This window comes from Macaca thibetana, chromosome 16, assembly GCF_024542745.1.
Source record: "Macaca thibetana thibetana isolate TM-01 chromosome 16, ASM2454274v1, whole genome shotgun sequence".
Lineage (NCBI taxonomy): Eukaryota > Metazoa > Chordata > Mammalia > Primates > Cercopithecidae > Macaca > Macaca thibetana.
Genome location: NC_065593.1, coordinates 16,627,131 through 16,639,634, shown reverse-complemented (window position 1 = coordinate 16,639,634; position 12,504 = coordinate 16,627,131). Strand labels below are relative to the sequence as shown.

General features: G+C 45.0%; 3 protein-coding genes across 11 annotated transcripts in view; 2 read left to right on the top strand and 1 right to left on the bottom strand.

Moving 5' to 3' along the window:
- The window catches only part of PSMB6 (proteasome 20S subunit beta 6), a 213,915-nt gene that overhangs the window by 98,693 nt on the left and 102,718 nt on the right, over positions 1 to 12,504 (top strand). The window lies entirely within an intron of this gene.
- The window catches only part of ARRB2 (arrestin beta 2), a 160,035-nt gene that overhangs the window by 129,385 nt on the left and 18,146 nt on the right, over positions 1 to 12,504 (top strand). The window lies entirely within an intron of this gene.
- PELP1 (proline, glutamate and leucine rich protein 1) overlaps positions 1 to 12,504 on the bottom strand; it is a 30,690-nt gene that overhangs the window by 14,994 nt on the left and 3,192 nt on the right. The window contains exons 2-3 of the mRNA XM_050765236.1: positions 4,942 to 5,006; positions 4,449 to 4,554 (exon numbers count right to left, since the gene is read on the bottom strand). Of these exons, the coding sequence (XP_050621193.1) occupies positions 4,449 to 4,554; positions 4,942 to 5,006 (171 nt within the window). The remainder of the gene's footprint in view (positions 1 to 4,448; positions 4,555 to 4,941; positions 5,007 to 12,504) is intronic.

Here is a 12,504-nt window from a genome sequence, read left to right as displayed (position 1 = left end):
ATAATCACAACACTATATTCCAGCCCGGGTGACAAAATGAAACCATGTCTTAAAGAAAAAAAAAAGAACAAAAAAAGGGCTGGGATTGCTGGCTCCTGTAATCCCACACTTTGGAAGGCCGAGGTGGGTGGATCACCTGAGGCCAGGAATTCAAGACCAGCCTGGCCAACATGGCGAAACCCCGTCTCTACGAAAAATACAAAAATTAGCCAGGTATGGTGATGGGCGCCTGTAATCCAGCTATTCAGGAGACTGAGACAGGAAAATCGCCTGAACCTGGGAGGCGGAGGTTGCAGTGAGCCAAGACTGGGCCACTGCTCTCCAGCCTGGGCCACACAGCTAGACTCCATCTCAAAAAAAAAAAAAAAAAAAAAGGGCCGGGCGCGGTGGCTCAAGCCTGTAATCCCAGCACTTTGGGAGGCCGAGACGGGCAGATCACGAGGTCAGGAGATCGAGACCATCCTGGCTAACACGGTGAAACCCCATCTCTACTAAAAAATACAAAAAACTAGCCGGGCGAGGTGGCACGCACCTGTAGTCCCAGCTACTTGGGAGGCTGAGGCAGGAGAATCGCTTGAACCTGGGAGGCAGAGGTTGCAGTGAGCCGAGATCACGCCACTGCACTCCAGCCTGGGCGACACAGCAAGATTCCATCTCAAAAAAAAAAAAAAAAAAAAAAAAAAAAGAAGTATCTTCAACTAGAACAGGAATCAGCAAATGATGGTCTTTGGGTGCCTGTTTTTGCATAGCCCACAAACTAAGAATGGCTTTTACATTTTAAAGGATTGGAAAACAAACAATATACAATAGAAACTATATGTGGTTCAAAAAGCATAAACACTTCCTATTTGCAAACATATACTTCACAGAAAAAGTGCTAGACTCTGAGCACCAAGAAAGCAGGGCCACATACATCTCGCTGTCTCCCCAGAGCTTGGTACACCCCAGGCCTGCCGTATGTGCTTAGAAATGCTTGTTAAATAACTAAGTGGAGATGTTACCAAAGGATGTAAAAGTAGGGGAAAAAATTAAGACGTTAAAAGAGTAACAAGTATGACCAACCCACAACCAACCTTATACTGAACAGGAAACAGTTGAAAGCATTCCCCTTGAGAACAGGAACAAGACAAGGACGCCCACTTTCACCACTTCTATTCAATACAGTACTGGAAGTCCTAGCCAGAGCAGTTAGACAAGAAAAAGAAAGAAAGGGCGTCTAGGCCAGGCGCAGTGGCTCACACCTGTAATCCTAGCACTTAGGGAGGCCAAGGCAGTCAGATCACCTGAGGTCAGGAGTTCGAGACCAGACTGGCCAACATGGCGAAACCCTATCTCTACTAAAAATACAAAAATTAGCCAGGCGGGGTGGCAGGCGCCTGAATCCTGCCTACCTGGGAGGCTGAGGCAGAAGAAATGCTTGAACCCAGGAGGCAGAGGCTACAGTGAGACAAGACTGTGCCACTGCACTATAGCCTGGGCAACAGAATGAGAGACTCCATCTAAAAAAAAAAACCAAAACAAAAAAAAGAAGAAGAAATAAAGGACATCTAAATCGGCAGAGGAAGTCAAACTGTCGCTATTCACCAGTGATATGAACATATACCTAGAAAACCCTAAAGACTCATCCAGAAAGCTCCTAGAGCTAAAAATGAAGCCAGTGAAGGTTCAGGATACAAAATCAATGTATACACATCAGCAGCACTGCTGTACGCCATCAGCAACCAAGCTGAGAATAAAATCAAGAACTCAACCACTTTTACAACAGCTGCAAAAAAATTAAAATACTTAGGACTATACCTAACCAAGGAGGTGAAAGATCTCTACAAGGAAAAGTACAAAACACAGGTGAAAGAAATCATAGACGACACAAACAAATGGAAACATGTCCCATGCTCTTGGATAGGTAGAATCAATATTGTGAAAATGGCCATACTGACAAAAGCAATCTACAAATTCAACGCAATTCCCACCAAAATACCACCATCATTCTTCACAGAACTAGAAAAAACAATCCAAAAATTCACATGGAACCAAAAAAGATCCCACAAAGTCAAAGCAAGGCGAAGCAAAAAGAACAAATCTGGAGGCATCACATTACCTGACTTGAAAATATACAACAAGGATACAGTTACCAAAACAGCATGATACTGATATAAAAATAGGCACCTAGACCAATCGAACAGAAGGGAGAACCCAGACATAAAGCCAAATACTTACAGCCAACTGATCTTCAACAAAGCAAAAAACATAAAGTGGGCAAAGGACACCCTTTTCTTTTCTTTTTTTTTTTTTTTTTTTTTTTTTTTTTTTGAGACGGAGTCTCGCTCTGTCCCCCTTGCTGGAGTGCAGTGGCCGGATCTCAGCTCACTGCAAGCTCCGCCTCCCGGGTTCAGGCCATTCTCCTGCCTCAGCCGCCCGAGTAGCTGGGACTACAGGCGCCCGCCACCTCGCCCGGCTAGTTTTTTTGTATTTTTTAGTAGAGACGGGGTTTCACTGTGTTAGCCAGGATGGTCTCGATCTCCTGACCTCGTGATCCACCCGTCTCGGCCTCCCAAAGTGCTGGGATTACAGGCTTGAGCCACCGCGCCCGGCCAAGGACACCCTTTTCAACAAATGGTTCTGGGATAATTGGCAAGCCACATGTAGAAGAATGAAACGGGATCCTCATCTCTCACCTTACACAAAAATCAGCTCGAGATGGATCAAAGACTTAAATCTAAGACCTGAAACCATAAACATTCTAGAAGATAACATCAGAAAAACCCTTCTAGACATTAGCTTAGGCAAAGAGTTCATGACCAAGAACCCAAAAGCAACAAAAACAAAGATAAATAGATGGGACTTAACTAAAAAGTCTCTGCACAGCAAAACAAATAAAATCAGTAAACAACCCACAAAGCGGGAGAAAATCTTCACAAACTATGCATCTGACAAAGGACTAACATCCAGAATTTGCAAAGAATTCAAACAAATCAGCCAGAAAAAAACAAATAATCACATCAAAAAGTGAGCAAAGGACATAAACAGGCAATTCTCAAAAGAAGATACACAAATGGCCAACAAACATATGAAAAAATGCTCAACATCACTACCATTTGATCCAGCAATCCCACTACTGGACATCTACCCAGAGGAAAAGAAGTCACTATATGAAAAAGACACTTGCGCACAATATTTTATAGCAGCACAATTCACAATTGCAAAAATATGGAACCTGCCTAAATACCCATCAGCCAACAAGTGGATAGAGAAAATGTGGTATAGGCCAGGAGTGGCGGCTCATGCCTGTAATCCCAGCACTTTGGGAGGCCAAGGCAGGCGGATCACGAGGTCAGGAGTTCGAGACCTACCTGGCAAACATGGTGAAACCCCCATCTCTACTAAAATTTTAAAAATTAGCCAGGCATTGTGGTGCACACTTGTAATCCTAGCTACTCAGGAGCCTGAGGCAAGAGAATTGCTTGAACCCAGGAGGCAGACATTGCAGTGAGCTGAGATCGTACCACTGCACTCCAGCCTGGGCGACAGAGCGAAACTCTGTATCATAGATAGATAGATAGATAGATAGATAGATAGATAGATAGATAGATAGAAAGAAAGAAAATGTGGTGTATATATACCATGGAATACTACTCAGCCATAAAAAGGAACAAAATGATGGCATTAGCAGGAACCTGGATGGCATTGGTGACCATTAATCTAAGTGAAGTAACTCAAGAATGAAAAACCAAACATCATTACGTTCTCACTTACAACTGAGAGTTAAGCTACAAGGACGCAAAGGCATAAAAATTTTATAATGAACTCTTGAGGACTCGGGAGGAAGGGTGGGAGATGGGTGAGGGATAAAAAACTACATATTGAGTACAATGTACACTGCTCAGGTGATGGGTACACCAAAATCTCAGAAATCACCACTAAATAAATTATCCATGTAACCAAACACCACCTGTTCCCCCAAAACTACTGAAATAAAAATATACATATAGGCTGGGTGCAGTGGCTCACACCTGTAATCCCAGCACTTTGGGAGGCTGAGGCAGGCGGATCACTTGAAGTCAGGCATTTGAGAGCAGCCTGGCCAACATGTTAAAGCCTCGTCTCTACTAAAAATACAAAAATTAGCCAGGCATGGTGGCAGGGGCCTATAATCCCAGCTACTCAGGAGGCTGAGGCAGGAGAATCACTTGAACCCAGGAGGCAGAGATTGCAGTGAGCCCAGATCATGCCATTGCCCTCCAGCCTGAGTGACAAAGCGAGACTCCATCTCAAAAAAAAAAAAAAAAAAAGGTTTCTATTTGAAGCTTATCCTCTCCACTATCAGGGAATTGTTTTCCAATTATTCTGTCCTCAGAACTACATGTTCAAGTTGAAAAGAACATGCCACATCCAAGATGGGGAATAAGGTGGGGGAAGAGGAGGAAGTAGGGCAGCAGCTGAATCCTCACCTGTAACACCTGCTGAATGCTCCGAAGCCAAGACACACAGTGCTGCTGGAATAGCTCTGTGGGGCTCTCCCCTACCAGCAGGGACAGCAGACACAGGCCCTCGAACCTTCGAAGAAACAAGAGAGTCATGATAAGTGGGCAGAGGCTAGACTTCCGAGACAGCGACTGACTGCTCTTTTATTCTCACTAGGCTACAGAAAGACTTCACTCCTAGTCCACTGTGGTTTCCAACTCCCGAAATACTTGGAGTGAGGTGGAAGAAGCAAAGAAAGAAGGCAGCAGAGGTAATCCCAGGGGAAATAGGACGTCTGGGAGCTGGAAAAGGTAGGGTTCAAATCAAGTGAGCTCACACAAGGAATGTAACTGTCCACATTCTTGGGAATAGAGAGAGGTCTTGAATCCTGGGGGGCAGTGACAATGAAAGGAAAGATGTACATATGCCCACTTCCTAAGGGAACACGCCCCTGGAGAAGAAACAGGGCCAAAGACTTACCGAGTTTTGATGGAACTGAGACGTGCATTACTGAGACTCACCAATGCCCCAAGAGCTGAAAGGTTCTGGGGGAAAGAAAACGGGGAAGCGAGTCACAAACGGGATGTTAAAAATGCAGAAGATTCTCCAAGCCCTTCTCTGTCCCAGCACCCAGGAAGCCTTTCTGAAGTCGCACCTCCTCTGAGGCCAAAAGGCCATCCCATTAGAAGCCTTAGGCTTTTCCCTTTTTCCTGTGGGAAAGGCTGTTTCTCCGCCTTTCCTCGAGTTATATTTCACCTGATCCCTCCCCCCATGCCCCACCCAAGTAGTCCCAAACAGGACAGCCCAACTAATCCTACTACCAGACTTCAAAGATGGGTCTGCTTCACCTCTGTATGTCTGGACAGCACCTAACATAGGATACATCCATAAATGCTTTTGCTGAATGGACACTGAACTCATCCATTATCCTTCCTTCACCCTCAAACAAATCCTCCTCCTCCTGTTCCTGGCTTCCTTACAGCTGTAAAAATGCCAACATAGACAGAGTCAACCAGAATCCTCCTTCCAGTTCTCCCCTTCTCTCACATTCTGGAAGCCCACGAAAGATGTTTCCTCAACAGCCTCCCAGGTAACCTCTCCATGCCCCGAATGGCCAGCCTCCTCTCACGGCACCCGCATCTCCCTAACAGCATGCATCGCTCCTTCTTCCAACACACACACGATGCACGAGGTTAGGTGAAGGAATACAGAGCTGAACAAAATTAATAAGGTGTCTCCCTTTTGTGGAGGGAAATGTTTATTCATTTGTTCAATAAATATTTACTTCACATGGCTGGGAGCGGTGTCTCATGCCTGTAATCCCAGCACTTTGGGAGGCCAAGGCGGGCGGATCACGAGGTCAGGAGAGCGTGACCCTCCTGGCTAACACGGTGAAACCCCATCTCTACTGAAAATACAAAAAATTAGCCAGGCGTGGTAGTGGGCGCCTGTAGTCCCAGCTACTCGGGAGGCTGAGGCAGGAGAATGGCGTGAACCCAGGAGGTGGAGCTTGCAGTGAGCCAAGATGGCGCCACCGCACTCCAGCCTGGGCGACAGAGCCAGACTGTCAAAAAAAAAAAAAAAAAATTTACTTGACATATACCTCATGTGAGACCTTGTTTTAGGTGCCAGATGCTTATTTTCTAGGTAGAAGAAACAGAAAATAAACAACTGACAAAGTAAATACATAGTATATCAGAGGGTGCTAAGAACTCCAAGGAAAAATAAAGCAGAGTAAGGAAGGAAAGGAGTGCCCAGAGTAGGTAAAGAGGACAGGATTTAATGTAGGAGAATAGGTACAAAAAGCATCTCCAAAAAGGCCATTTAGGCCAGCCTGGGCAACAGAGTGAGACTCTGTCTCAAAAAAAAAAAATCAATCAATCAACCAATCAATAATAAAAAAATACAATGTTAAATTGTATGGTTTGTGAATTATATCTCAATAAAGCTGCTTTGGCCAGGCATGGTGGCCTGTAATCCCAAAATTCTGGGAAACCAAGGCAGACGAATCACTTGAGGCCAGGAGTTCCAGCCCGGGCAACACAGCAAGACCCCATCTCTACAGAAATTTTTAAAAATAAGGCAGGTGCAGTGGCATGTACCTGCAGTCCCAGCTACTCTAGGGAGACTGAGGCAGAAGGATCGCTTGAATCCAGGCGTTCAAGGCTGCAGTGAGCTATGAACACATTACTACACTCTAGCCTGGGCAAAAGAGTGAGACTCTCTCTTTAAAAAAAATAAAATAAAATCTGGCCAGGAGCAGTGACTCACGCCTGTAATCCCAGCACTTGGGAAGGCCAAGGCGGGTGGATCACTTGAGGTTAGGAGTTTGAGACCAGCCTCGTCAACATGGCAAAACTAATCTAAAATTCTACTAAAAACACAGAAGTTACCCAGACGTGGTGGTGTGGTTTCGCCATATTGGTCAGACTGGTCTTCAACTCCGGACCTCAAGTGATCTGCCTGCCTTGGCCTCCGAAAGTGCTGGGATTACAGAAGTGAGCCACCGTGACCAGCCTAATGAAGCTGTTTTTATAAAAAGGCATACTGATAACCATAAAAAAAAAGAGTGTTCCAGGAAAAGAAAAAAACAAGAGGCTGGGCAAGGGGCTTATGACTGTAATCCCAACACTGGGAGGCCAAGGCAGGAGGATCGCTTGAGCCCAGGAGGTCAAGATCAGCCTGTGCAACTGAGGGAGACCCCATCTGCACAAATAATTTTTTAAAATTAGCCAGATGCGGTGGAGGGCACCTGTGGCCACAGCTACTTGGGAGGCTAAGGTGGGAGGTTTGCTTGACCCCAGGAAGCCAAGACTGCAGTGAGCCACGATCGCCACCACTGCACTCCAGCCTGAACGGCAAAGCAAGATCCTGTCTCTTTTTTTTTTTTTTTTTTTTTTTTTTTTTGAGACAGAGTTTCGCTCTTTTTGCCCAAGCTGGAGTGCAATGGCACGATCTCGGCTCACCGCAACCTCCGCCTCCCGGGTTCAAGCAATTCTCCTGCCTCAGCCTCTCAGGTAGCTGGGATTATAGGCATTCACCACCATGCCCAGCTAATTTTGAAATTTAGCAGAGATGGGGTTTCTCCATGTTGGTCAAGCTGGTCTTGAACTCCAGACTTTAGGTGATCCACCTGCCTCAGCCTCCCAAAGTGCTGGGATTACAGGTGTGAGCCACTGCACCCAGCCTCCGATTCTGTCTCAAAAAAGAAAAATAAAAAGAGCAAATACTATGAGATGACAGCACACTTGGTATTTCTGAAGAACAGCAAGGAGACAAATTGTTGCTGGAGAAAAGTGAGCAAGGTGGAGAGGAGTAACCAACGATGAAGGTAGTAGGGCCAGACTGTGCAGAGCCATATAGGTGATTACAGACTTTCGCTCTGAATAAGATAAAAGCCGTGAAGGGGAGAGAGAAATTGAGCAGAGGAGTGATAATATCTGACTTCTGGTTTGCTTTTTTTTTTTTTTTAACCAACAGCATTTGTGTTGTCTTGTTGAGAAGAAGCACACAGATGAGGTAGGAGGTTACTGTAATATGCCAGACAAATGATGATGCAGCTTGAAGAATGTGGTAACTGTGGAGATACAGAGCAGTCAAAATCAGGATGTATTCTGAAGGCAGAGCCAACAGGATTTGCCATCAAATTGGATTTGGGTGGAAAATAAAAAGAAGGGTCCAAGATAACGCCAAGGTTTTTTGCTGAGCAACTAGAAAGATGAAGCTGCCATTCACGAAGAAGGGAACTAATGCAGGAGGAGCAGGTTTGGGGATGACAATCAGGAGTTCAGTTTCAGAGCTGTTCCATCTGTGATGTGTATTTAGCACGAAAATGGAGATGCCAAATAGCCACTGGGTAGACAAGTCTGAAGAGAACTCCTGGCTGGAGATGCAAACTCAGGAGTTGCTGGCCTTGAGACTGGATCAGTTCACCAAGGGAATGAGAACAAAGAGAGAAGAGAAACAGTGCAAGCACTGTTGTAGGCACTCAAACCTTCAGAGGTCACAGAGGTGAGGAGGGATCAGTCTTTACTGGAAAGGAGTAACCAGTGTGGTAACAGGAGAATCAAGAGAGGAGAGGAGCTGGGAGAGGTGACTCATGCCTATCATCCCAGTACTTTAGGAGGCCAAAGTGGGAAGACTGCTTGAGCTCAAGAGTTCAAGGCCAGCCTCAGCAACATAGCGAGACCTCTTCTCTACTAAAAATCAAACAAATTAGTTGGGTGTGGGCGCACACACCTGTGGTCCCAGCTGCCCAGAAGGCTGAGGAGGGAGGACTGCCTCAGCCTGGGAGATCAAGGTTGCAGTGAGCTATGATCGCACCACTGCACTCCACCCTGGGCAACACAGCGAGACCGTCTCAATGAAACAAACAAAAACAAAAACAAAAAGACAGGGGAGAGACATCCCAGAAGTCAAGTGAAGACAGTTTTTTAAACAGGAAAGTATAATTAATTGTATCAAATGGTACAGGTAAGTCAAATATGATGATCCAAATTGACCTTTGAACTTAACGTCTTGATGGACACCAGTGATCTTCAAGAGTTACCATTTCACCCAGCAAAGGGTTGTTTCGGCAGCATTGAGGCTAAAAGCCTGAATGTAATGAGTTCAACGGAACAACCATCATAGTAATAATTCATTCAGGGAAGAACCTTTAATAGATGTTAAAATGAGTGGGTGAAAGGTTGACAAGATCTAAGATATTCACATTATCTCCCCCAAGACACTTAATTACAAATGAAAAACATCATACCGTTGTAACAGTGAAAACACCTGGCAGAGACCCGCTTAACCTACAGCACATGCTCCTGATAAGATGCACCAAGAATGACATATCATTTCTGCAGGGTTTTTTTCTTTTTTGTAGAGACGGGGTCTTGCCATGTTGCCCAAGCTAGTCTTGAACTCCTGCGCTCGCTGATCCTCCCACTTCGGCCTCCCCACTGAGCCTCTGAGTCTCATGCTGGGATAACAGGCACGAGCCACTGCACCTGGACGACTTCTGTGGTCTTCTCGCTGAAAACGCACAAAGCTCCAGTTTAATTTGTCTGTTGTTTCCTCATGATTAGATTCCAATCTGAGGGGCATCCTATAAAATAACCATCCTGTACTCTTTAAAAATATCAAGATCATAAGACAAAGGCGGAAGAACTATTTCAGATTAAAGAAGACTAAAGAGACATTATAACTAGATGCAAGCTGGGCGCAGTGGCTCATGCCAGCACTTCGGGAGGACAAGGTGGGTGCATCATCTGAGGTCAGGAGTTCCAAGACCAGCCTGGCCAACATGGTGAAACCCCATCTCTACTAAAAAATAATAAAAATAAAAATAAAAAATTAGCCGGGCATGGTAGCAGGAGCTTGTAATCCCAGCTACTTGGGAGGCTAAGGCAGGAGAATCGCTTAAACCCAAGCGGCGGAGGTTCCAGTGAGCCAATATCATGCCACTGCACTCAACCTATGTGACAGAGTGAGACTGTCTCAAAAGAAACAAAAGCAAAACAACAACAACAAACTAAATGCAAAGTGTGACCCTGCATTAAATCCTGGACTAGAAATTTTGTTGTTGTTGTTGTTATAATGGGTGCCTTTAGGAGAACTGATGGCAAAACTTAAAAAAGATCTGCAGGTTAAATAATTTATTGTACCAATATTAATTCTCCGATCATGATGATGGAGTGTGGTTATGTAAGAGAATGTCCTTGTTTTAAAGGAAATACACACTAAAATATGTCAAAGTAAAAGGACATCATATCTGCAACTTACTCCTAAATTGACCCAGAAAAAGTATTTGACAGAATTCCTGTATCCTCTTCACCTAGAATTCTCCAATTTTTAAATGTGCATTTATGTTATTCTCAGAATGATAGTTTAGGAGATCTGTCATTATCAGAATGATAACATAAATATGCATTTAAAAACCAGGAAATCCGGCCAGGCATGGTGGCTCAGGCCTGTAATCCCAGCACTTTGAGAGGCCAACGCAGGTGGATCACTTGAGGTCAAGAGTTCAAGACCAGCCTGGCCAACAGAGCAAAATCCAGTCTCTACTAAAAATACAAAAATTACTAGGGTGTGTGGCACAGGCCTGTAATCCCAACTACTTGGGAGGCTAAGGCAGGAGAATCGTTTGAACCCGGGAGGCGGAGGTTGCAGTGAGCTGAGACTCCTCAAAAAAGAAAAAAAGGGAGAATCTAAGAGAAGAGTATATATTTAAATTCTTTCAAATATTGTTCCAACTTTTCTGTAAATTTTCAGTTATTTCAAAGTAATGCTAAAAGAATGAGAGACAAAAAGTACAGATAGCACTTTTAAGGAGTTTTTGCCATAAAAGGAAGTACACAAATGGCAAATGGGGCAGTAGCTAGAGGGTGATTTGTTTTTTGAGACAAAGTCTCCCTCTGTTGCCCAGGCCAGAGTTCACAGGCGCAATCTCGGCTCACTGCAATGTCTGCCTCCCAGACTCAAGCAATTATCCTGCCTCAGCCTCCTGAGTAGCTGAGATTACAGGTTTGTGCCACCACACCCAGCTAATTTTTGTATTTTTAGTAGAGATGAGATTTCGCCATGTTGGTCAGGCTGGTCTCGAACTCCTGGCCTCAAATGATCTACCCATCTCAGCCTCCCAAAGTGCTGGGATTACAGATATGAGTCACTGCACCCGGCCCTAGAGGGTGATTTTTTTTTTTTTTTTCTTTTTGAGACGGAGTTTTACTCTGTTGCCCAGGCTGGAGTGCAGAGGCACCATCTCGGCTCACTGTGACCTCCGCCCCCTGAGTTCAAGCCATTCTCCTGACTCAGCCTCCTGAGTACTAGGAATACAGGATTATAGATGCCTGCCACTGCACCCCGCTAATTTTTGTATTTTTAGTAGAGACAGGGTTTCACCACCTTGGCCAGGCTGGTCTTGAACTCCCGACCTTGTGATCTACCCACCTTGGCCTCCCAAAGTGCTGGGATTACAGGCGTGAGCCACCACGCCTGGCCAAGGGTGAAGTTTTGAGCTGTGTGCTGATGAAAATGATCCAACAGAAAGCGAGGCCAGGTGCAGTGGCTCATCCCTGTAATCCCAACATTTTGGGAAGCTGAGGCAGAAGATTTTTTTATTTAAGTAGGAGTACACTCTAAAATATGACAAAAAGTGGCCAGGTGTGGTGGCTCATGCCTGTATTCCCAGCACTTTGGGAGGTCGAGCGGGGGGAGGATCACTTGAGGTCAGGAGTTCAAGACCAGCCTGACCAACATGGTGAAACTCCGTCTCTACTAAAAATACAAAAATGGCTGGCTATGGTGGCGGGGGCCTGTAATCCCTTCCCCCCTCAGGAGGCTGAGGCGTAGAAGACAGAACAAGACACTGTCTCTGTCCTTCAAAAGAATATACAGGATAAATGACATTCGGGAATTTGCTTTAAAATGGCCCACCAGGCTGAGCACAGTGGTTCACCTCTGTAATCCCAGGATTTTGGGGGGCCAAGGCAGGAGGATCACTTGAGTCCAGGAGTTGAAGACCAGCCTGGACAACATAGAGAGCCCCTATCTCTACAAAATTTTTTTTTTGATGAGCCGGGGTGATAGCACACCTCCAGCTACTCAGCAGGCTGAGGTGGAAGGATCACTTGAACCTGGGAGGTCGAGGCCAAGGCTGCAGTGAGCCATATTCTGGCCACTACACTCCAGCCTGTGTTAGAGTAAGACCCTATCTCAAAAAAAAAAAAAAAAAAAAAAGAAAAAGAAAAGTTCCACCAAAAAAAAAAAAAAAAAAAAAAAAAGCCAAGGTATGGGAGGAATGAAACAACACTGGCAAGTGTTCACTGTTAAATTTGGGTGATGGGGGCAGCATAGGGTGGGGTGGTGAAAATATTACTTGTTTATGTCTGAAATTTTACATAAGTTTTATTAATTACATACAAAAACAAATCAAAGACTTGTCGAGTGTAGGGGAGACAGGTTGTAAGCATATGTGAAATAAGTAAACAAACAGTAGGATAAAGAGCAGTCAGTCATAGGTGGCCAAGAAATCTATCCCAAAGGCAGTGACAA